The following is a 25800-nucleotide window of genomic DNA, read 5'->3' on the forward strand; positions in this document are numbered from 1 at the left end:
CCCGGTTGGGGCATGTCCCCTAAAGCCCGGCTCCGTAGTCCCTTCACCCCCACTCCCCCTTTACAGGGGGAGCGAGGGAAGGGTTCGGGGCCACAGCGGGCACAGCCGGGGAGCCCAGGGTGCGGGACGCTCTTCCCGCACCCCAACCGGAGCCCCGCTTTGCGGTAGCGGGGCTCCTAACCCCCGGGATGGACCGGGTGCTTCGGAGCCGAAGCAACCCGCGACCACCCGTAATGGCGTCAGCCGCCGGAAGTCCTTTGCTCACTATACTTAACAACAATGTGGCTTCTACATGGGAATAATGGAAGATGGGACGAACTTTTCTGTCCTTTCCACAAAAACAAAAATCTTAAGTAACCGAAGCTCACCAATTAGTTAGTAAAATGAGGTACATTTTCATGCTCTGTAACTTACATTAACAGTGGAATGCATAAGAATGTAAGATCACGCCTGCTGGATCAGATTAAAGGCCCATCTAACTCTGCAAAGGGAATAGTGCTCTCTTAACAACTGTTAGCTCTCTTAAACTACAGTTCCCAGGATTCTTTGGGAGAAGTAATGACGGTTTAAAGTGGTACAGTACTGCTTTAACTGTATGGTGCAGATGGAGCCTCAATATAGCATGGGAACGAATGAACAGGGCCAGAGAACATTTTGCCTTCAGTGTTTTACTAGATAGGCTCCCAGAAGTTCAATGTGCTTGCTTGTTTGTTTATCTGACTCAGGCAAGTTTATCACCTATAAGAAACTTGATTTGCTGAGAAAATTAGAAACGAGGATATTAATTTAATGCCCTGTGTCATTCGGTATAAACTGCTGTGGAAATGCCTTATCAGCTTCCTCTTCCAGATAGTGTTTCCCTTGGTTTTTGTAACCATAGCAATCTCAGTGCTTGTATTCATTTGACTTGCATCTTTGTGCAGCACGACTCTTATCATGTTCTAAATGGAGCCTTGTTTTCTAATGAACTTGGGTGGTAGGCAAATAAATTTGACTCACTCAACGAGAAAATAATATTTTAAAGAGAAAACGTTCATCAACTATAGCTCAGAAGGCTCCACCGTAAAGCCACAAATATGGGTAAATGGAATTGCCCAAGAGGTGCTTGGTGAAACAAAGATGTTGCCTGCCTCTGAAATACCTATGCTAGGGGAGGATATATTTATTAGATATTATCCTTGCTTCCTCACATTTGTGAGTTCAGCAGAGTGCATCCCTTTGCATCTTAAAAGGAAGCTTGGATAGGCTAGTTTTAGCCTTTAAGTAATCCAGGATGCTTTAAGACAGACTGGATTCTCCTGGTATTTCCCCCTTTTCTCCCCCCCCCCTTAAAACCATAATCACCCAAACAGCCTTGTAAAGGATTAAAAAAATAACATTTACTCACTCATAGTTTCTGTTGCAGAATATCAGATACAGCAGCTTTGTTCAGGCAGGCTTAAAATGGTAATTCAGTTACAAAGACATGCTTAAGTCTGGTTTAAGATGGTGTCTGAGCAATTAAGCTCAGATATGCAGATGGTTCTGACATTTCTGGCTTGGCGTTGAGATGAAGAGGTAAGAGTGAAGAGTGGCAAAAAAGGATGTGCCCACGCAGGCAGGGCCAGATTTAGGTTTGATGAGGCTCTAAGCTACTGAAGGTAAAGGTAAAGGGACCCCTGACCATTAAGTCCAGCCGTGGACGACTCTGAGGTTGCGGCGCTCATTTCGCTTTAAAGGCCGAGGGAGCCGGCGTTTGTCCGCAGACAGCTTCCAGTTCATGTGGTCAGCATGACTAAGCCACTTCTGGCGAACCAGAGCAGCGCATGGAAACGCTGTTTACCTTCCCGCCAGAGCGGTACCTATTTATCTACTTGCACTTTGACGTGCTTTGAAACTGCCAGGTTGGCAGGAGCAGGGACCGAGCAACGGGAGCTCGCCCTGTGGCGGAGATTTGAACCGCCAACCTTCTGGTTGGCAAGCCCTAGTCTCTTTATATGTCCAGCTGTCCTTTGTCAACAACCAATTGTCACTGGGTTTTTTTTGTTGAATATATGCTACATGGTAATGTATGGACCTAATAGGTATCTAAAGCCAATGTAGCCATGCAACCAGTCCATGCAGAATGTAGGCACTCTATATGTAGAAATGAGCAAACCAGTGATATTTTAGGGAGCAGGCTAGCAGGCGGGGCCCATTACTTACATAATAGGAGCCTACACAACACAAAACACTGTTGCTATATGTAGGTTTTATTTTAATTGTTTTTTATCTTATATTTTGGAAATGTACATCCAGGTGTGTTTTTTTCTTTTAATTTTTTTGGGGGGCCCCAAGAGAGTGGGGTCCTAAGCTATAGCTTGTTTAGCTTATACGTAAATCCGGCACTGCACACAAGTAAGGAGAATATTTATATGGCTACGGCCTTCCCCTGTCAGGGCACAATGGGAGTTCTCTCTAGCAAACTTACAGCTCCTACCATGTGCCTATCGAGAAAACATGCATTGTTGGTTTGACATCACAGTAAATACCCCACATGTATTGCTTCGAGGTGTTGTGTAAATAGAGCTATTGCTTAGGCCAGGAGGGGCTAGCACGGCACCTTTCAGATGCTGCTGAACTACATTTCCCATCATCCCTGACCATTGGCCATGCTGGCTGGGGCTGATGAGAGTTGGAGTCCCACAACATCCAATGGACACCATGTTGCCTACCCTGGCTTAGGCAGAGTCAATCAAGGGCAGGAGGTAATGCTTGCTTAATGATAACTAGCCAAGTGTGAGTCTTGCAAGCTGCCCATTCAATTCAGTATGGGTTTTGCAAGTAGTTTCCTGGCAGACTCTTTGAGTCAGATCTGTCTGTCTTCCCATCTGCAGCCTTAATGACCCACCTGAGACAGCCACCCCATAGCAGAGCCGTCAGTTCTCTCCTTGGGTCAGCCAATTTCTCTAATTAGCCAGAGTTTTCAAAGCAGCAATGGGCTTTGTTTCCATTACGGTCTTTTCATGCACCCAGGACACAGTGTATGTTTCCATACTGAACACTCATCAAAGACACTCATCAAAGAACTTGTTCTCTCTCGTAAGGCATCCCAGCAAAGAACATTTTCAACCTTCCTGGAAGAAACTGGATATATGCATGTAATGCTTGCGGAGAACAAATGCTTTGTCCGTGATCGCCACCGTTGCCTTCATAAAACTTTCCCCTCTGGGTTTTGGTCTTCTGAAGTACCATCCTGCAATGCATCTTAGACATTTATAATAAAGACCTGAGGCAATTAACATCCAGCAGTTATTCTCCAAATTATACTGCTCTTCCCTTCGCTCTCATGCTTGCCTTGTTCCAGCCAGTTTTGGGGAGCACCAGGATCTAAGCTAGAACTTCCAAGGGCTGAACTTGAGCAGATGTTAACCAGCAATAGAAAGTAGATCGCAGATTCTGGGTAGGAGACCCCATGTGAGAAGGGTCGAGTTCTCCAGCAAGGGTAGGAACCTGGTGCCCTCTGGGTGTTACTGTACTTCAACTCCCACCAGACCAAGTCAATATGACCAGTGGTCAGGGATGATGGGAGTTTAGGTCCAACAATATCTGAAGTATACCTGAAGGAGCGTCTCCACCCCCATCACTCAGCCCGGACACTGAGGTCCAGCTCCGATGGCCTTCTGGCGGTTCCATCACTGTGAGAAGTGAAGCTACAGGGAACCAGGCAGAGGGCCTTCTTGGTAGTGGCACCCGCCCTGTGGAATGCCCTCCCATCAGATGTCAAGGAAATAAACAACTATCTGACTTTTAGAAGACATCTGAAGGCAACCCTGTTCAGGGAAGTTTTTAATGTTTGATGTTTTATTGTGTTTTTAATATTCTGTTGGGAGCTGCCCAGAGTGGCTGGGGAAGCCCATCCAGATGGATACGGTATAAATAATAAATCGTTGTTGTTGTTATTGTTATGAGCCACGGGTTCCCTATCCTTGCTGTAGAGCTGGACCCTATTGCTCTGGGATCAGTTTCCTAGAACCAATAACCTTTCCCCCCATTGCTGGGTAACTTCTGCTGAAGTTCTGTCTTCTCAAGGGCATGGGAGAGCCTCAGAGAATCAGAATTGCAGATGCTGAGCCAGTAATAACCAAAGCTTCCCTCCTTCAAGTGAAGCTGTAGGGACTGTGGCCTCAGATTACCTCTTCCTCCCAGGGAACTCTGGGAAGTGTAGTTCCGTGATGAGAAGAGGGGTCTCCTAACAACTCTCAGCACCCTTAGCAAACTACAGTTCCCATGATTCTTTGCAGGAGGCCATGGCTGTTTAAAGTGATGTGATACTGCTTTAGATGTATAGTGCAGATGGGGCCTAAGCGTTTTGGCTGAAATAATTATTTAAATCCAGTCTCCTCCAGCTCAAACTCAACACACTCGCTCCCTAGTTAGAGATCATTCTTAGAAAAAGATTGCTTTCTCCCTCCCATGCTTCCAAATTACTTTATGCATGCCTACCTTTAAAAAGAGTTTGGAACTCATTATCTACACACCGATGAACTTCTGCTTTTAGGTTTACAGAGCTGCGTCTTAGTAATAACTCTTAACAAAACCTTGCACATGAAGAATATTTCTGTAACAGAAAGGAATGTGGGGTCTCCTTGTCTGAAGACTCCAAAAGTGATCCTTCTTGGGGGAAATCCAATCAAGTCTTGTCAGCTGATAAAGACATCCTATGTCCTTTTAAAATGTGTTTTTTTTGGGGGGGTGGGGGGCTATTGAGTTGTTGATTTTATTTTTATTAGGTATTTTGTGGTTTTATATCTTGATTTTATTCTGTGAACTGCCCTGAGACCCCTGGGTATAGGGCGGTATAATAATAATAATAATAATAATGATGATGATGATGATGATGTTATGTTTCTTGCACAGGTAAATGGAAGATCTGGAGACACGCAAGGCACGTCGCATAGAGCAGATGGTAGCCAAATGGCTGCGGCGGTCACGGGATCATGCAGCCAGGTAGGTATTTTAAGGAAATGTCATTAAGGGCGGGGGTGTGGGATACCCTAGTTTCATAGGAGTATAGTTTGGATGTGGGTGTTTTCTTGTACCTCCTCTTGTCACTTGGGCCTCAGGTGGTAGTTGTAGCAAGGAGTACCTGTTACCAGTCCCTCGGATGATATTCCTACAGCAGTCCTTCACCCTCTGGCCCACCATGCAAGTAGCAGACACCCTCAATTTTTATCCTCAATTGTAGCATTTTATGCATTGCAACCTGTTGTTTTTATTGATTATAGTTTAGTAATTATTTTTTGTGATTAAGAGTAGATTTCTGTTTAATTATTACTTGCTGACATGTTGAGAGTTAATTTTATTGTGTTCTATTGATTGATTGATTGATTGATTGAATTTATATACAGAATAAAATCAAGGTATAAAACCACAAAAATACCTAATAAAAATAATAACAGCAACCCAATAGCCAGCACCACCCAGGAAAAAAACAACACATTTTAAAAGTAATGTAAATTGAATCAACCAAAGGCCTGGTTAAAGAGGAACATTTTTGCCTGGTGTCTAAAAGTGTATAATGAAGGTGCCAGACGAGCTTCCCTGGGGAGAGCATTCCACAGGCGGGGGGCCACTGCAGAGAAGGCCCCTTCTCGTGTTGCCACCCTCCGGACCTCTCAAGGAGGAGGCACACAAAGAAGGGCCTCAAAAGATGATAGGGTCCGCGTAGGTTCATATGGAAAGAGGCGGTCCTTGAGGTATTGCAGTCCTGAGCCGTTTAAGGCTTTATAGGTCAAAACCAGCACTTTGAATTGGGCCCAGAAACTAATTGGTAGCCAATGCAGTCGGACCAGGATCAGTGTAATATGCTCAGACCGTCTTGCTCCGTTGAGCAACCTGGCTGCTGAATTCTGCACCAGCTGAAGTTTCTGAACCGTCTTCGGAGGCAGCCCTGTGTATAACGCATTCTAATAGTTTGTTGGAAACAGGCGTCCCCTCACAAGAGGGTTATGTACCCGGGCTCTGCACCATAGCTGTCAACCTTTGCCCTTTTTAAAGGGAAATTCCCTTATTCTGAATAGGATTCCTCGCAAGAAAAGGGGAAAGTTGATAGCTATGCTCTGCACGTATATGTGAAACTGCGTAATGTCGGGAGGGCACTGTTGAGACTGTGAAATGGCTCTCTCTCTCAATGGATCCCGATCATCCCACCCGCCTTGCCTGGGTGGTGATGAACCCTGGCATGCCTGCCTCCGGTTACAGAAAGCTGAGCTGGGGCATTGATGGGTTGATTCCTGGGTGGATCCCGGTACCCAGTGCTGCTGCGGCCTCTCTCCCCATTCGTCTTGGAAGTTGCTGTAGATGAAGAAGAAGAAGAAGAGTTTGGATTTGATATCCCACTTTTCACTACCTGAAGGAGTCTCAAAGCGGCTAACATTCTCCTTTCCCTTCCTCCCCCACAACAAACACTCTGTGAGGTAAGTGGGGCTGAGAGACTTCAAAAAAGTACGACTAGCCCAAGGTCACCCAGCAGCTGCATGTGGAGGAGTGGAGACACGAACCCGGTTCACCAGATTACGAGTCTACCGCTCTTAACCACTACACCACACTGGCTCTCCTTTCTATGATGATTCCTTTCTATCTAGTTTCTCCCCCACCAGGGGGTTGCTTTGAACTTCTGGCAGCTGCTAATTTTGTGTGGAGCTAATCTGGCTGATGCTTCCCTTCCTTCCCAAATCATACCCCATCCCGTTATGTAGTTCATCATTCCATAATGTCCCTACATTCGCTCCTTCTGCTTTTATTGCAGTTTTGGGTTTTTTCCTTTTAATCTTCCTGACCCTGTCTCCCTCTGCCTCCTGCCTCCTGCCTTCATCCCCAAGCCCCTTCTCTTTTCCATTGGCTGATGGAATTTCCTAAGATGCCCTGCAAGTCCAGGGTGAGCATTGCTATCCCTCCCCCACCAAGGCCGGCCCACCCATGAGACAAGGTGAGACAACCACCTTGCGTGGCAAGATCCACAGGGGCAGCAGATCCTGATGTCGATCTTTAGTGACTCCCCCCCCCCATGTTGTTTCTGATGCAAATATTCACTCACCTCTTCTTCCTTGACAGGGAGGGGGCACCATTTTGTGGTTTGCCTCAGGTGGCAAAATGTATTGAGCCGGCCTTGTTTCCTAACTCTCCTCTCTTTCTCTTTCTCTCGCATACACCCCCCCTTCCTGTCCAAATCCTGGTTGCCCCTGCCAGTCTTCTCTTTATTCTCCTCTTCTCACATATCCTTCTGTTCCTGGTCTGCCTGCCTGCCTTTCTCTCACACACACACTAAGCTGTGTGGTCTCAGAAAATGCCCGCCTCTGCCTCCTGCAATTGCTCCACTCGACGCTGCTGCTCTCTGATTTCTCTCTCACCTCCTTTTCCCTCTCTGGGGCATATGCTGAAAGCTGGAGCCTTAATCTATCCAGGCTGCCATGCCAGTGCTTGCTATTCTTTCTGCCCGTTTGCCACTTAAACTATGCTACGTCCTGGCAAGCTCTGGAAGTTGTCACCCTGCGATACCCGGTGTGCTGCCAACATTCCTGTGCCTGCTTCCATTATCTCCACTTCTTTTCATGCCAGCCTCTCCTCCCTCCCTCCCTGGCCGCCCAGGGCACTTGCTCTAAGCAGAAGCCCTAGAATGGCTGCAACAACTTGCCTGCCAACTCTCCCCCTTCCTTCCTTGCCGCTGCCCAGTTCAATAAGAGGCTGTCTCCTTGGGCTCCCAGGCTGCCTGCCTGGAGAACAAAGGCTGTGACCTCATACTGACATTTTCTGATGCAGACAGTGGCTTTTGTGAGATCATCCTGGTTTTGCCCACCCGAAGCAGGAACAGATTCATGGTCCCCTCCCACAGTTGCTGTCCTTCTGGCAGAAAAAAAGAAAAATATTATGCCCCAATGCCTGCACATTGTTGTCATTGCCATTATTCTTTACTCAATGTACAACTAATCCAGAATGCGGCAGCCAGACTGGTGACTGGGAATGGCTGCCAAGACCATTATTATTATTATTATTATTATTATTATTATTATTATTATTATTATTATTTAGTGTATTTGATTTCTTGCCCATCAAGATGTTCAGTGGTGGAGAATCTGCCTTGCATGCAGAATATTTCAGGTTCCATCCCAAGTGTCTCTGGGTACAGATGGGAGAGAGCCCTGTTTGAAACCCTGGAGAACTGAGTCTTCTTCCCTTGGGGGTTCCCCAGTTTGTGCCTCTCACCATTCCTCTGTGTCCAGCCAGTCCATGACAGACACTTCCAGGCTGTTGCTATTTTCAGGAAGGAATCAATAAACGATTGGCAAATTCAGGTTGTGAATTTCTAGTCGATTGGGAGGCCCTGTGCAATAGACTCAGTTCTTCAAAAAGATCAGACTTCCTGCAATATATATGGAAAGTGACACTTTGTCGGTACTTTGTCTTCTTTCCGTCTTTGAGCTATGAGCATCTGTGCTGCTGTCATTGCATACATTTTATTAAAAAACCTTCTCTTTTGGTTAATCCTGCACCTATAATTCCTAATAAAAATGCTTCTGGGTTTTTTTTAACAAAAGTTATGTCAAACTTTTTTTTTCAATTCATTATATATCAATTCCTATGGGCAAATACTTTGGCTAACTCATGAGAAGAGAAGACTCCCTGGAAAAGACCCTGATGTTGGGAAAGATGGAGGGCACAAGGAGAAGGGGATGACAGAGGACGAGATGGTTGGACAGTGTTCTCGAAGATACCAACTTAAGTTTGACCAAACTGCGGGAGGCAGTGGAAACGACAGGAGTGCCTGGCGTGCTCTGGTCCATGGGGTCATGAAGAGTTGGACATGACTAAACAACATGGGCAACCTTCTTATGCATTTTTTAAATATAATTTTATTTTATTTATTTTTTGCAGGGGGAGAGCATCAGTGGGTGACAAAGCATCGGACAGCACTAACCAGCCTCCAACTCGTGTGAAGCTCACAGTGGAGGTCCAAAAAGATGTGCTGCTTGGACATTATGGCTTTGAAGTTTCCCAGCATCTTCCCCTTCTTATCACCTCGGTTGCTGCAGGTAGGGATGTGTTTCCTTTCTCGTCCCACATTGGGGACTGTGATATCTCTCTAAGGCAACACCAAATGGCATGCAATGGTGACAGGGGGGTGGGGGTGGGTGACAGGAATGAATCACACAGAGTAGGCAAGGTTAACTCTTTACTCAACGAAACAAGGTCTGCTCAGGAGCGCCAGGTCTAACGAGCACAGCAACTCTTCTCTCTTTTTTTAAAATTGTATTTATGTTTTTCAGATATATACATTTCACTGATTTTACATTCATTTTGACATTTTAAAACTTGACTTCCTTCCCCCTCTTTCTGCAGTTCCTTAAATTTATTTTTAGTATCTTCTGCATATCCAAATTTAATATCCAAATTATCCAAATTAAATTAACTTACTCATTTATTTATCTTCTCTCTCTCTCTTTCTCTCTCTCTCTCTCTCTCTATCTCTCTCTCTCTCTATACACACACACACACACAGCTGCAGGTTATTACAATAATCCTGCCAGTGTTTTTATCTGTAAATATTCAGTAAACCAGTGTTTTTCAACCACTGTTCCGCGGCACACTAGTGTGCCGCGAGATGTTGCCTGGTGTGCCGTGGGAAAAACGTCCCGGCCGTTGTTGTTGCCTTCCTTCAGCCAATCAGGGTCAGCCCGCGTTTGTACACAGAGCCGAAAACAGACACCCGCCTTGCCCCAGCAGCGCCGAGGCTACACTGCACTGCACGGCCCTGGACGCAGCAGCCGCGCCGGCCGCCTCAAAAGCACCTCCCTCCCTCCTTCACCCTCCCGCCGGCCAATCGTCAGCGCCCTCCGGCCTGCCGGAGTTCCCCGCCTCCTCAGCCGTCGGCGTGGCCCTGAAGGGGTCCTGCGTGCCGCGCGCGCCTTGTCGCAAGTGGGGTTCCGAGGCCAATGTAGGCGCGCGCATCTTAGAAGCGGGAGGGGGGGTGGAAAGAGCGGGCCGCAAGCCGCCGCCACGGTTCGTCAGCCCGCCTCCGACTACAGCTCCCGGGGTGCACCGTGGCCAGACCTGCTCTGCCCCCTCCGCGGACAAAACACCGTCGCTTGGAAGAGCGGGGGGGGGGGACTTCAAGTCCCGACAAGCAGCGCGGCCAAGCGCGCGACCCGTGAATCGGCGTATTCTGGAAAAGCGGGCTGAAAACATTCCACCTTCCTTCCGCCACCTGTTCCCGCATAGCCTGCTGGGATTTGTAGTTTGGGGGGGAGAAAGAGATATTGTGCTGCTTCAGGAACAGGTGCGAGAAAAGACTTGCTGCGTTTCCAAGGCTTGCTTAATGCGGTGGTGTTTAATCAAGGGAAGCAGATCCGGCTTTAAAGTTCGCGCGGCTGGCGGCTGTGCCTTAAGTTCCCTTGTCCGCTGGGGAATGCCAGGAAAAGTGTCGCGTCTCTATGTTTTCCTGCCTACCAATCAACTGCCGCCCCCGCAAAAAAAAAAAACCAACCAAACAAGCCAATCCTCGTGATATTTACTTAAAAGTTTACTTAAAAGTTTCCCGACTGCAATTCTAAATGCACTTACCTGGGCGCGAGTTCCATTGTAGGCAAGTACAGGATGGCACTGTGATGCTTGGTTTTTTGTTTTTGTTTTAAACTACCTAGGTTCGTTTTAAGCCCACCCCTTTAAAAAATAAATAAACCAAGAAGCTAGAAAACAAATGGATTTGTTTAATAGTGGTGCCCGCTCATCGGTTTCACGAAAACTGAAAAGTCCCTTTGCAGCCTGAGTTTCATTTGGATGAGAGAGCAGAGTACTGTACTGAAGATGTCTGGTGCTTTTGTAGTATTTTCTGTATTGGAGCCTAATAATAATAATAATAATAATAATAATAATAATAAATTCTATATTATTATTATTATTATTATTATTATTATTATTATTATTATGTATACGCCGCCCATCTGCCTGGGTTTTCCCAGCCACTCTGGGCGGTTCCCAACAAAATATTAAAAACATGCTAAAATGTCAAACATTAAAAACTTCCCTAAACAGGGCTGCCTTCAGATGTCTTCTAAAAGTCAGATACCGGTAGTTGTTTATTTCCTTGACATCTGATGGGAGAGCGTTCCACAGGGTGGAAGCCACTGCCAAGAAGGCCCTCTGCCTATATCATGTCAGGATGTCTCAGGAGCTTCTCCACTCATGTCTTTGTCACAAAGTCACTCAGGTACAAGACTAGAGTCCCTTAGACCTTACTTGGGGCTGGACTATATTTTGAAAAAAATATGAACAAATTCCTATGCCCCACAAATAACCCAGAGATGCATTTTAAATAAAAGGACAGGTTCCAATTCTGTAAAAACACGCTGATTCCTGGACCATCCGCGGGCAGCATTTAGAAGGTGATTGGGCCACATCCGGCCCCCGGGTCTTAGTTTGGGGACCCCTGCTCTTAAGTCCAAGATTATAAAATACTTTCTTTGTGTTTCTATTCAAGAGAATTACTTTATATATAGTCAATATAGGCACAAAGTTAAATTTTTTAACATTTTCTAATGGTGGTGTGCCTCGTGATTTTTTTCATGAAACAAGTGTGCCTTTGCCCAAAAAAGGTTGAAAAACACTGCAGTAAACCATTTCCATTCATTTAAAAAAGTTTGTTATCTTGATTTCTTATTCTTCCGGTAATTTGTGCCATTTTTGTATATTCCATAAGTTTTTGTGTCCATTCTTCCTTTGCTGGGACTTCTTTCCATTTTTGGGAACAGCAACTCTTCTTCATAGGTCTTGCCCCTATGTCACAGTTATGGAGACTGAAGGTCCCCAGCTTCATGCAACTGCCTGAATCTCCTCCTTCCCGGGTCCTTCCCAAGCAATCTGAGGCTACACCGATGTGCCTGTCTCTGCTCCTCTCTCTTCATACCTCTTCTGGCTGTGGGAGACCAAGGAGAGGGGAGCATGTCTCAGCAAGAAGGGGACATACCCAGGCTTCTTCACCAGCCTGACTCTCTCCTGCTTCTGAGGAGGAGCACTACCATTCCTTCCTGAGCTGACTAGGGTGGGATGGAGTCACTCAGTGGTGCAGTTATGGTTCTTCGGGTAACTTTGGTTTGCATTTTCATGTCGTAAGATGTCTGAAGTGAGGCTCCAACTTTCTTTAATTCGAGTTGATTTTGTAAACCCGGAGAGATAATTTGTCCCTAACGAGGCCCTGACATTTTGCAGGCAGCACCGCTGACGGGAAGCTTTTGCCGGGGGATCACATCATTGCAATAAACAACGAAGCAGCTGAAGGGGACGTTACCGGGGAACAAGCAGCCGCTCTTTTAAGGTGCTATGCATGAGCATTAGATAATGCAGCTGGGCTCCAGGAAAAGCTTAGGTTCTCTCTCTATATATAAATTTATTTATTTGATTTTTCAGATTAAAGTTTTACAATCACATATCCAACATACAACATAAAAGCAAGATTCCAAAGAATCTCCTGGACTTCCCTCTTCCCTTTTGTGGGTCCTATTGTTAATCATTTTATCCTGCATCTTTTATAATAATCCAAATCTTTTACATCTCATGTCCAAAATTCACCATTAAACTACAAGTATTATTTTAACTGTTTACAAAGGTTTTTAAGGTAAATTAAAATTTGGGTCTTCCTGATTTCTGATTCTTCCGGTCAGTTTTGCCATTTCGGCATAATCCATCAACTTAATCTGACAGGGACAGCTTAGGTTCTCACCAGGGATTTGTGCTAGCAAAGACAGGGTTTAGGTATCCTAAGGAGGATCCAGATTTTTCTGTGGCATCTCCTAGCTATGTTCAATCAAGAGTTACTTATTTCTGTAGTCCCACAGCACTTTACAGAATACAAGTCATATGGTGTTTGAGATGGCAATGCAGCATCCAGACAGGAATATTGGGGAGACAGTTGGAGATGCAGGAAGACAGTTTAAAGGTAGAGCAATGGAGCTGACTTGGGTGTCATCTGTGTGGTGCTGATGGTCTAAACCACTGAGCCTCTTGGGCTTGCCAATCAGAAGGTTGGCGGTTTGAATTCCCACGACGGGGTGAGCTCCTGTTGCTCTGTCCCAGCTGCTGCCAACCTAGCAGTTCAAATACAGTAAATAAATACAGTAGGTACCACTGCGGTGAGAAGGTAAACGGCGTTTCTGTGCGCTCTAGTTTCTGTCATGGTGTCCTGTTGCACCAGAAGCGGTTTAGTCATGCTGGCCACATGACCCAGAAAGCTGTCTGTGGACAAACGGCGGTTCCCTCGACCTGAAAGTGAGATGAGCGCCACAACCCCATCGTCGCCTTTGACTGGATTTAACTATCCAGGGGTCCTTTACCTTTTTACCTTTTTACCTTTTACCATCTCTGTATAAGTGGTACTGAAAGCAACAAGGCCTGGATGCAGTGGCAGAGGAACCCTCTCCGGCACCCGGGGCGGCACAGCCCGTATGGACTGCGCATGTGCGGTATCCCGTGCATGCGCACTCCGTACAGAATGCCGCACATGTGCAGTGCATATAGAATGCCGCACATGCGCACTCCGTATGGGCTGCCACTTGCATGGCGACCGTACGAGCTGCTGCGCTAGCGGCATCCCATACGGACTGTGCACGCGCGGCAGCCCGTATGGTCGCTGTGCGCCCTCGGCCACTCTACAGCTGGGGGGAGTCAGGGGCCAACTTGTCACCCCTCCCAGAGTGGCACCTGGGGCGGACTGCCCCCTCCGCCCCCCTTCCTACACCCCTGCCTGGATGAAGTCAACAACACATTGTACGTCTTTAGATAAAAGGTGGCTTTGCTACTATACGGGGTATGTATTACCTCCCTTGTGAAAACAGCTGTTTTATATCTTCATTTTCTTTTCTTTTTTTTCTTTTTTCTTTCTTTCTTTTTTCTTTTCTTTTTTACTTACAGAGAATCAGAAGACTCTCTCCAGTTTACAGTTCTCCGTTGCACCTCGGTAAATTGCCTTCATGTACCACTGGGGTTTGAAATGCTCCTTGGTGGGGGGGGGGTAAGGGTTTGGCCTCCTGATGGGTGTGTGCAAATGAGATGTTCCCGGAGGTAATCTTGAGAGTTACAAAGGATCGGTAGGGGGAGGTGTCCCTGAGACTAGGGAACATGCACTTTGTGCAGCTCTGGAGAGGCCACACACATCGGTGGCGGACATTTTGCCCTCGCCGTAATGTTGCTGCCAGCCTGGCATTAGCGCAACATTATGGACAGAGGGTTGAGGCTGGGCCATAATCGCCACCCATTGCATGCCAACATGTGTGACCGTATCCTGTTGACAGCCTGTCAAGATGAAGAAAAGCTGCTTCCAGGGGGCAGCTAGGGGTGAAGAAAAGCAGGCACAAGGTGGTGCTTAACCCTTGCCGTCCTACTGTTTTCCCATTCCAAATCACTCTCCAAATATATTTTCGTGCATTTAGAACCCTCCCATGAGAACAGCCATATGGGTGGGGTCCACTTTTTGTGCCCGGTGAAGACTTTCTAATTCGCTCTGACGTTTTCATTGTGTTTTAAATCTGAGCTGTTTTGGGGGTTTTTTTCCCAGCTTTTCAAATTTTATTTATATTTTTCAAGTTTATACATTTCACTAGCTTTATACGTTTCGCTAATTTTACAATCATTTTAACATTTCAAAACTGGACTTCCTTCCCCCTCTTTCTGCCGTTCCTTAAATTTATTTTTTAATATCCTCTGCATATCCAAATTAACTCATTTTGCTCATTTATTCATCTGCTTTCAATATAGACTCTTTTCAAAACTGCAAATAATCCATTCAATCTGAGCTGTTTTACTCTGTCTCCATTGTAACTTGGATATTGCCCCCAGCTTTTTGGTGGGCTTTAATGACGACGTTTCACGTTGTGAGCGTGGTTTTTTTTTGGTTTGTTTTGTAAGCCACTTATTTATTTATTTCTGGGCTATGATGCACAATTCATTCAATAAATTTGGAGCAATTCAGATGGCAAAAGCCTTGTCTACTACTCCACACATTTCTCCATTTCTGAACTGCCCCCTTCCTGCAAGCAGTTTAAAAAAACAAACAAACCACCACCACCAACAACAACAACAGATCATTAGGCTACCATTTCTCTGCATTGGGTTGCCATAGGCAAACGAAAAGGAAGTCCTTCTCCTTAAAGTGCTCTTTGTGAAGTTCCCAGAGGCATCAGGAGAGCTGTTGCAGGAAAGAATGCTAGACAAAATGGACGCTTGATCAGATCCAGCAGGACTATTTTTAATGGCTTGGTAGCAGAGGCGCAGTTAGCTGCTCTAGCACCCGGAGCGGCACACATGCTGTGCTCGCAGGGGCGGGGCGAGCCTGTCGGCATCCAGAGGGAGTCGGGAGGCCAGCTGGCTAGCCCCTAGCTGGATCACGCCCTTCCAGCCGATCTGCTGGGCGATCCTCGGCCTCTGGTGCGACATAGGACCAGCGACTCAGACTTATCTGAAGCCTGAGCACACTATATTAGCAGAAACCACTGCGCAACAGAAGTGGCACGAGAGCCTTGTGTAAGCATATTTACAAGCAGATTTATTGAGCATAAATCAGAACAGAGAAAAACATGTCTCTCCTTTGTCTCCTCAGAGTCTCAAAAGCAAAAGCTATACACAACGGAAGTTCCCAGCAATTTGTGCTGGTGTGTAAACAGACATGTGACACGCAACAGTTCCATGTCTGCAACTTAAGGTGGAATGGAATTTCCCAACAGAGCCGCTCACGGGAGGGGGGGTTTGAGAGTCCCAGGGGGGTGCCAAGGCAAGCGCCCCAGGGGTCAAGCTGCCCATGGGGGTGGAGTGGGCCACCCATGGCGGGCTGCTTCCTTGGGGTGGGTGGAGGGAGCCGCACCGCTTTGCCAGCAGACTTCTTCCCTTCCCTCTTCCTTTTGACAGCTCGGGGGAGGCTCCCCCCCCGAAGCAGCCTGAGAGCAGGGGGCAATGGCGCACTGCCCGCCCGCGACTCCCAAGCCTCCCCTGAGCTGTAAAAACAAAGGGGGAGGGGAGAAGGCCGCCGGCAAAGCGACACATCTCTTCTCTTTCCCCCAACGGCTCAGGATAGGCTTAGGAGTTGCGGGCGGGTGGACAGCATGCTGAATGTCACCCCCCTCAGTGATGACACCCAGGGCAAACCACCCCCACCTCCCCCTTCCTCCGTCCCTGCTTGATGGTCCTAGTTTTTCTTACACCTATTTCAGTCTCTGCTCCTTAGGTGAGATCGCGAAAATCGCTATGATATCGAGCCGACAGGGTTTGTTGTCATGTTACCATGTTGCTGTCAGGGTATTGTAATTTGCAAACCCAATGCCATTGTCTTTTCAGGGTGGCCCTAAATCCTCCTTTCTTACAGCCGAGAAAAGAGCCAGGCTAAAGACAAATCCCGTCAAAGTCCGCTTTGCAGAAGAAGTAGTCGTGAACGGACATACTCAGGTATGTGCCATTGCCATTGTGCCAGAAGAAACAGCCTTGGTGACTGCTGTCACCATCTGCAGTGATCATGGAACCCATGTTTATAGCACATTCAAATGTCTGTTTCTTTGCTAACGTAGCTGAGTTCTTGAAAACTGTAGCATCTGACTTGAAAACTTTTGAGGTGTGCACACCAATAAACCAAAGAGACAAACCTGTGCAGATGCACACCTTTTCCAGTGGAAATCCTGGAGGCAGCTTTATTGAGTACAAGTACAATAAACGAAATCTACTGCTCATTCTTAGAAGGGTTTGGCTGCTTTAATAGTTCGTTTCCCTACTATAGTAAAAGAGTACTGAAATCAGGCGATTAACCCTTTACTGTTCTTTTAAAAAAGATTTCCTCTGGTAGAAAATGGAAACTAAAATTGTTTTACATTATTTAGTCCATGTGTGTGTGTCTGGAATAAAGAGAAAACTTTCCTCCTTGGGTGTTCAGAGCCCACACTTGAAATATCCCCATATAGAGGCTTGTTTTTCATCACAAAACCTCTTGGTGCATGAATGTACACGAAGCAAGCACTGCAACAGGTTATTGTCACAAGGAATGGGAGGTCTGGGAATGCAGCCCACAGCCCCATCCAGGCCAAGGAGTATAAGCTAGACCAGGAGTAGTCAACCTTTTTATACCTACTGCCCACTAATGCATCTTTCTTGATGGTAAAATTTCCTTACCGCCCACCAGTGCTCAATGGAAGGAGGATTCAGCTTGTGCCGTAGAACCCCCTACCGCCCACCTAGAATCCTGAAATGCCCACTTAGTGGGCAGCAGGTTGACAACCCCTGAGCTAGAGTAAAGGTATACAAGGTAAAGGACCACTGGACGGTTAAGTCCAGTCAAAGGCAACTATGGCGTTGCGGCGTCCATCTTGCTTTCAGGCCGAGGGAGCCGGCGTTTGTCCACAGGCAGCTTTCGGGGTCATGTGGCCAGCATGGCTAAACCACTTCTGGCGCAACGGGACACCATGACAGAAATGCTGTTTACCTTCCCTTCTTAGCGGTACCTACTTATCTACTCGCACTGGTATGTTTTCAAACTGCTAGGTTGGCAGGAGCTGGGACAGAGCAATGGGAGCTCACCCCGTCGTGGGGATTTGAACTTCTGATTGGCAAGCCCAGGAGGCTCAGTGGTTTCGATCACAGTGCCACCCGCGTCCCCTATAAGCTATAGTAGTGCAGGTTGGCCCATTAGGGGGAAAAGGTCACTGCCCCACTATCCTCCTGTTGACTCTGCTTAATGTTGAAATTGGCTCCACCTACTGTTGGCCTCCCAGAATGCATGACCCAAAGAGCAGCGGGGGGGGGGGGGAATGACACATAGTTGTACCCTATGGCGATCCCTCTGAGCACAGCACTTCCAGAAACTGAGATACCTACTGAATGATGAAGACCCTTCAAGATCACTTACGGTTGCCAGATTTTTGATCAGCGTCCTATCCCTAAAGAAGAAAAACGGACTTCTGGGCGGCTCGGACTACCCTTTTAAATCATGATTTAGGTTGTAATTATGAGACACCATAATTGATGTCTTTTTATAAATTTATGAACAGAGGGTGATGTTTTGTTGTAAATTTTACTGTTTAGTCTGTTAACTTAAAGTTTTATGGAAGTCTTATTGTTGAAAGTTTAAGTACATATATGTTGTTTTGGGAAATTGTTGCGCGATGGGCCAATGGCTGTAATAATAAATATCTATCTAATATCTAAAAGAGCACTTCCAAATAATTTTAGCAAGTTTTCAAAAAAGGGCATAGTTGTTGTTGTTGTTCAGTTGTTCAGGGCTGATTTCTTTAAGAATGGATAGGTTTGATCTTCTTGCTTTAAATAAAAAAAAAAAGCATATCAGAATGATCAGTTTAAACGAGAACATTGTTCCGAAACAAAAGTTTTGCTTGGAAAAAGCCCAGAAGTGCTTTCACACAGCTGAAATATGAACCTTCGTTCTGAGGGCATGAATTGTTGATGAGACCAAATGCTTTTAAAACCTTAATTTTCCATGGTAAGTCTTGTTTATTGCTTTAAGACAAAGCTATACGGGAGCACGAGGTCATCTAAGGATTTTTTGCAAGGTAAAAATGATGAGCTCCGGATCGGCGTACTTTGTCTTGTCCATTGAAAGTGCATTGCGCAACCTGGGCTTTTGATTCAACCCGAGACTTCGGTTTCAGCTTACAAATGTTTTGCCAGTTGCTGTTCTGCTAAAAGGGCTCAAAGGAGACTTAAAACCAAAATCACAGAATAATGAAACCCAACAGAAAAATGCTATTCGGTTGGGAATTTTAATATTGAAGTTTATTAATATTAAAGAATGGTTGCTAAGAAATAATCCACCACGGATAGCCACAAAATGCCTTCTGGAAGCAGAATGGTCATTGACTGACTGCACAAACTGCTTAAGTAAGTGAACTAGTGCAGGGATGGACAGTGGTTGCGCATCTGTTCTGCATGTACACTAGTGGCCAAAATTGTGGAAACCTTTTGGGGAAAGTGTATTTCTGAGGTTAGATGGCTTATAACACCACTTTCTTTAATACCATAAAATTTATCAATGGAAAGTTTTTTTAATAACGTTTTTTATTGATTTTTCAAAATTATGCACAAAATTTGAACATTTAAATTTTAGAATAAAACAAGATTCTACCAAATCTTAGGACTCCCTCCTCCCCTCTGTGGGTCCTTTAAATATCTTATTCAACTGCATGTTATAGTTCCTACAAATTATAATCCTCCAATGTATCCAAAGTCTTTGTAACGTTGCAAGAGTTATTCAAAGTTTGCCAAAGAAATGGAAAGATAATTTAATGAAGAATGTCATGCAACAAAGTTTGTTCAATTCTATCAAAAGTTATAGCCAAATAACCAGAAAAAGGAAGCACAACTTGCTTAGGTTGATATGGCAGTAGCTTTCCTTCATTTGAATGTAGAAGTGAAGAAGAGTTTGGATTTGATATCCTGCTTTATCACTACCCAAAGGAGTCTCAAAGCGGCTAACATTCTCCTTTCCCTTCCTGCCCCACAACAAACACTCTGTGAGGTGAGTGGGGTTGAGAGACTTCAAAGAAGTATGACTAGCCCAAGGTCACCCAGCAGCTGCATATGGAGGAGCGGAGACGCGAACCCGGTTCACCAGATTACGAGTCTAACACACTTAACCACTACACCACACTGGCTCATGTAGCCAATGAGCATGAATGTTTAGAGAGCCGATCAGGTGTTATAAGCCATCAAACCTCGGAAATACACTTCCCCCCAAAAGGTTTCCACAATGTTGGCCACTAGTGTAGAAGGTTCCGGGGTGGGGTGAAAATGTGCCCTGTCTGAAACATTGGAGATCTCTTGGCAATCTCTGTAGTAGACAATACTGAGCTCGCTAGACAAATGGTCTGACTTTGATTCTTTTTCTCTTTTTTAATGTTTTTGCACTGCCCTGACCTTTTTCTGGGAGGATGGTATAGAAACATAAGTAAACCACATTGCACCAAGGGCCTGGAAATTGATGGCGCTTGACCAAATCACATCTTCTAGGATCCTGGCCCCATGGGGCAAGTAGAATAGAGCGTGCCTGCATTGGGCAACTCAGCAAATGAGTGTCTGCTTGGGGGCTGCAGTGCCGCAATAGGACTAACACTTTAATTTGATTCTGTTGCTATAAAACAGTGTGTTCTGGAGAAGGCAATGTGCCGCCAGATGTCTGGCAAGAGAATATTTTCCGCCAGTGGAAATGGCAAAGATCTTGGACATCTCCCCAACATTGGTGTTTTGGTTTGTTTGTTTGTTTGTTTGTTTGTTTGTTTGTTTGTTTGTTACATTGTGCATTTTGTATTTTTATTTTGTGTTTTTATGCTGAAAGCCTCCTGTGATACTTTGGATGAAGGGCAGTTTACAAATGTAATAAATAAAAATTTAAAAATGACATGAGGTGGTGTGCTGCCTACCTCATGATACTGTATGTTACTTTGTAAACCCTTTAGAAGCAAATTTGGCTTATAAGTGGTATATAAATTAATACATAATAATAATAATAATAATAATAATAATAATAATAATAATAGCAGCACAATTTAAAATAGGGATGAGTGAATATTGTCAAGGTAACTTCCATTCCATTTCTCATTTTATCTGGCTCAGATTCAGTTCTCCACATTTCCATGTCCATTTGCCTTATAAAAAAAGGAGGGGTCCTAACGAAAATTCATTAGCATTTTGGAGCAAAATTTTCATAATATGCACATTTGTATGCCATTTTGTCACACATTTTATGGAGCATTTTTTGCCTAATACAATACTGTATGCATTTGTATGTCATTTTCACTGATGTAGGCATTTTTATGCACATCAGTCGGGTACATGCATTTTTGTACGTGTTACTTGGCTTGGGAAGTGCTTTGCAAAATTCGTAGCAGTGTGCCTTTTGCAGGACAGCTGCGTTTCAGTTTTTGTATCGTTTTGGAAAGGACAAATCTGGCAAGTTCGCTTTTAAATGGAAACTGAATCAAATTTCTAACCCATCCCTAATTTAAATTAATCCTTGGGCACTATTGAGAGCCAGTTTGGTGTAGTGGTTAAGAGCGGCAGACTCGTAATCTGGGGAACCGTGTTCGTGTCTGCACTCCTCCACATGCAGCTGCTGGGTGACCTTGGGCTAGTCACACTTCTCTGAAGTCTCTCAGCCCCACTCACCTCACAGAGTGTTTGTTGTGGGGGAGGAAGGGAAAGGAGAATGTTAGCCGCTTTGAGACTCCTTAGGGTAGTGAAAAGCGGGATATCAAATCCAAACTCTTCTTCTTCTTCTTCTATTGATTTTGGTGGGCATTGGGGATGTAGCAGATGGGGAATGCAGCAATGACATTCAGTTTGGTTAAGCCAGGGATGGGGAGCCTGAGGGCCAGAGGCAAAAAAATTGGGCGTAAAACAAAGAATGCATCTGTTACCTTTGTACATCCTCACTCGCCCCTCTCTATCCTCCGTCCAGATAATGAAGAGTTGTTATCAGAGTTCAAGAGCACATTCCAGCCAGGCAAAACCACTCCAGGTGCAAAGGAAGACCATTGCAAAGTGTGACCTGGGGAGAGGGGTGTGCCCTCTGGGAAGAGCCCCGGAAGCCAAATTGAGAGGTCTGGGGCCATATTCAGGCCTCCAGGTCTGAGGTTCTCGGCTCTGGGTTAAGTGAAGCTTATTTTGTAGGTGCAATAATAATTGTATTAAGAGATCCCATTGTTTGCCTTTGGGTCATATGTGATCACCGAAGATGACATGTTCCATATAGATCCGCCAAGCAGAACACTTGAACCAAAGAAAAACACTGTACGGTGCCTAGATGGTGTCTTTTGGTCTTCCAGGGAAGTTCTCTGCTGTGTATGCCCAACGTTCTCAAGGTGTATCTGGAAAACGGACAGACGAAAGCTTTCAAGTTTGACTCGAGCACTACTGTCAAGGTACTCTGAGCTGGACCCTAGATTTAACCTGTTATATTTTGAGTTCTATTATATTGCAGAAATTGATGCACAAATCAACATTTGGGTATTGAGAAGTGTCTTGGAAATAGAATGTGGAGGTTGCACATACACACACGCCAGTCTTGAATGGGTGATTTGTGCCATCCCAGTAAAGCACTTCCTACCTGTATCAATAGCCCCATTCAGGCAATTTTGCTCCCTCTCCATGTAACATTGTGCAAAAGGGTAGCAGGGCTGTGCATTCTAGTGCCACCCCACTGCCCTGCCTCCTGTCAGCCCTGCCTTCATGCTATCCATGCACTGGGGGAAGAATTTATGGGGGGATGTCTGCTGAGCACAGGGTCATGTGGGCATCCTACACACATTCAGCAGGCTTCTCTATTCAGACGTACCCCAATGCATAGACAGAGTGCTACAATTGATGTGTATAGAGAGAAATGCCCAACTAGGACTTATTTGGTAAGCTTATCTAGTTTTGATTCCATACTGCTTCCGTAGGATGCTCTGCATGGTAGATTCTGCTGTGGCCTGATGTGTTTTATCACAAAAAATCTACATCCGTCATCTGGTTATGCATGCTTAAGTACTACCGGTTCTTTTTATTTTTATATTTTTTTAATTGAATTTCTTTGTCGCCTTTCATCTGAACATCACAGAGCGGTTCACAACATACAAATACAAAATGGGAATGCAAAATACAAAAACAAGGCAAACATCCATAACTCTGTGATGTGTTGTACCCCATGCTAATATATATTTTAACCCATAATAGGCTAAAACTTCTTCTCTCCCCCCCCCAATCATAATAAAATCCCAGTGAAACGCATGTGATTTGGGGTGCTTTGTAACCCCTGGAATTAAACAGTCCATCACAATGGGTAAGCTTTTGTATCAAGAAACCTACTGTACTCTGAAACATCTTGGACACATTTGAAAGGGTAGTTTGCCAAGGAATTCTCCCCATGGGTCAACTCTGCCTCTTGCCCACTCTGCTGCCATTAATGGTGCTCCAGATATGCCACCCAGGATTGACACTTCATGTTGCCTGACGTGTACTCCCAGCTGCAGGAATATCAATGTGTAGTCCTAGATAATTTATCCGGTGCATAGATTTGCTGTTTAATTTGTTGCTTTGCCGTCAATAATTGGCAGGACATTGTTCTCACCTTGAAAGAGAAGCTCTCCATTCGGAGCATTGGTTATTTTGCCTTGGTCTTGGAAGAGCAGTACAATGTGTTGAAGATGTATCTTCTGCATGAGGATGAACTCATCGGACAGGTCAGTTGCAGTACTTTTGGTGCTGCCATCAGCGAAGGGTGGTAGACAAGTGGGAAGAGCAACAGGAAGTACATTGCAGAATTGATAACTTCCTGTTGCAGGGAGTTTGAGCTACTGTCAGTGCTTTGGCACAATGGTCCCTCTGATCTCCTTACTACTACCAATCTCCTTTACTAATCCATGCCTTGGGCCCCATACTGAGGCAGGGCCCATGTTTAAATGTGCAATTCTTTTAGCTGGATTTTTAAAAATATATGCAATCTATGTTGTATTGTGAAATCGGAATACATAAATAAAGGAATGATCTTGCTAGTCTATCTAGACGAGCAGCTACTGAAAGGGGGGGGGGTGACTCCACAGAATGTGTGGCTTCATTGGAGCCTTCTAAAATGCCAATTCTCACAAGGATCTGTGCCTGCTAGCATTTCAGAATACTGTTACAACAGCCATGCATTCTGTTGCTCAAAGCCAATATCTGGCCCTCTTTCTAGGTGTTGCTGGTGGTGGTAGCTCATAAGTGCTGACTTCGCGTTTCGAGGTCCTCAAGCCACCCCCAAAGAATTGACACTGGAGACATTAATTTTGTTTGGGTTTTTGGCAATAATTTAGGCCACAACTTTATTGAAATACAAATTCGGTGAGTGGTTGCGTAGGCATTGGTTCGGACTAGCTGTCCGCCGGGACAGAGCTGACATCCAGTCAGCGTCGGAAGAATGCCAACTGGGGAGAGTTAAGGAGGCTGGGGGTAAAGCCTCCCTCTCCCCAGAGGTCCCGGGGGCTCTGGCTATGGCCCTATCCCCTACCGGGGGTTCGGACAAAGCATAAAGAGCCGCCAGATTCCTTTAACGGAATCCCCTGTACCATCATCACCATGATTCTGGAGGTGGGCACCACCCATGCAGAAATCAACACAATAACCAATGCCTAACCGCCAACCTTACAAGTTGTGACAAGTTGCTACTGCAGTAGGCGAAAACCAGATGGCAACAGCCAATCAGCCAAATGGGAAAAATTCCTGCTGGGCCCCTGCCCCAAAAGCAGACGACCCCATGACAGGCAGTTGCAAGGTCAAAAGCAGAGGCCTATGAAAAGAGGGGGGGAGGGGGGTGATCCGAAGCTCGCAGCCAAGAGGAAGGTCACCCTGCGTGCAGAGCAATATAAAGGACGCTGGGCTGTCCATCACAAGTTGCTACATTTCCCTTTGCCCAGCAACACCTCCTGACCCTATTGCAGCTAAGGTCGGCTAGCGGCCCCACCCCACTAGACAGGGAGGTGTCTTGCCATGCCCGACCACAACCCGTGCTCTTAACTCAAGGTAGAACCCGATTTATCATCTGTTTGTTTGTTCTTTGTCTAAAGCACCAGTGGAATGTCCTTTGAGTCATATCAGACTTCAGGTGGACTTCAGGCAAATGGTCCCCCCCCCCAATAAGCTCCAGATAATCCTAATAAATATACTGTTCTGCAAAATTTATTCCACTTCCACTATACACATGGGAGGTGCGAGGAGCTAAACTGGATAGTGAAACTCCGCCCACTTAGCCATAAGATACCATATTCAACAGTTCCCACAGTGCCAGGTTACCAAATAGGCAGTATAGGCACCTGCCTACAGGCCCCATCCCTTTTAGGGGCCCCATGAAAACGGATCAAAATAATATTGATTTGATCTTGAAAGAAAATGACAATCAAGCTTTCTTAGTTCAATGTTATTCCACTAGAGCCCACACACATGAATTAAGAATTGCCCACACTTTTTCAAGCAACCATCTATGGAAACCGTAAGAGCTTGCTTATTACAAAAATGAAAGTGGGACATTCTCAGGAAGATGGATACCGAGCCAAATCACTGCGTTGTGGCAGTAACTCTCTTTTTCTTCGTTTCAGGTAGTTCAGAGGAAAGAGTGTCATGATTACCGGTGCCTCTTCAGAGTCTGCTTTATACCCAAGGACCCACTGGATCTGTTGCAGCAAGATCCAGTTGCCTTTGAGTATCTCTATTTGCAGGTGACGTGGTAATGCATCATGTGTCAGTCTATAGTCCTGTGTGCCTTGGTTGGGGTTTTTTAGCAACACCTAACAGGAACCCAAAAGGTATTTCTCAAGTTTTATACTTTTGCCACAGCTCTCCTGCTGTCACATCCCACTGAAGTGCCTGTATAGGTTAGCAACTGTGCATCACATAGATAGCTCGTAGATCCAACACAAATGGTGCTTTCCATTTATTTATTTTTTAAAATACATTTTTAAAAAGCAAGATCCAAAACACAATGCACTTGATAGGATTTTCAAATTTGCAGCTCTTCAGAACTTCAGCATCCACATTCAGATGCGAATCAGACTCAGATAATTTGATCTATGATTTTTTTTTTACTTGAATTTTGTTGAAGAGAAAAACCCAAAGCATGTGTGTTGTAAATCTCCATAAACACAGTAATAGGACTATAAAAGCAAGTGAACCAGGGTGTACACAGTATTTTGTATTTGTATATTCATTAGGCATAGTTACAGGTGGGTAGCCGTGTTGGTCTGCCATAGTCAAAACAAAATAAAAATTTCTTTCCAGTAGCACCTTAGAGACCAA

General features: G+C 45.3%; 1 protein-coding gene across 1 annotated transcript in view; it reads left to right on the plus strand.

The window, feature by feature from the left end:
• The window catches only part of FRMPD1 (FERM and PDZ domain containing 1), a 72195-nt gene that overhangs the window by 33831 nt on the left and 12564 nt on the right, over nucleotides 1-25800 (plus strand). The window contains exons 3-10 of the mRNA XM_033173514.1: nucleotides 4879-4968; nucleotides 8893-9050; nucleotides 12223-12328; nucleotides 13921-13966; nucleotides 16336-16443; nucleotides 21822-21917; nucleotides 23091-23216; nucleotides 25104-25223. Coding sequence (XP_033029405.1) covers nucleotides 4883-4968; nucleotides 8893-9050; nucleotides 12223-12328; nucleotides 13921-13966; nucleotides 16336-16443; nucleotides 21822-21917; nucleotides 23091-23216; nucleotides 25104-25223 — 846 coding nt within the window. The 5' untranslated portion in view covers nucleotides 4879-4882. The remainder of the gene's footprint in view (nucleotides 1-4878; nucleotides 4969-8892; nucleotides 9051-12222; nucleotides 12329-13920; nucleotides 13967-16335; nucleotides 16444-21821; nucleotides 21918-23090; nucleotides 23217-25103; nucleotides 25224-25800) is intronic.

Source organism: Lacerta agilis, chromosome 16 (assembly GCF_009819535.1).
Source record: "Lacerta agilis isolate rLacAgi1 chromosome 16, rLacAgi1.pri, whole genome shotgun sequence".
Classification (NCBI taxonomy): Eukaryota; Metazoa; Chordata; class Lepidosauria; order Squamata; family Lacertidae; genus Lacerta; species Lacerta agilis.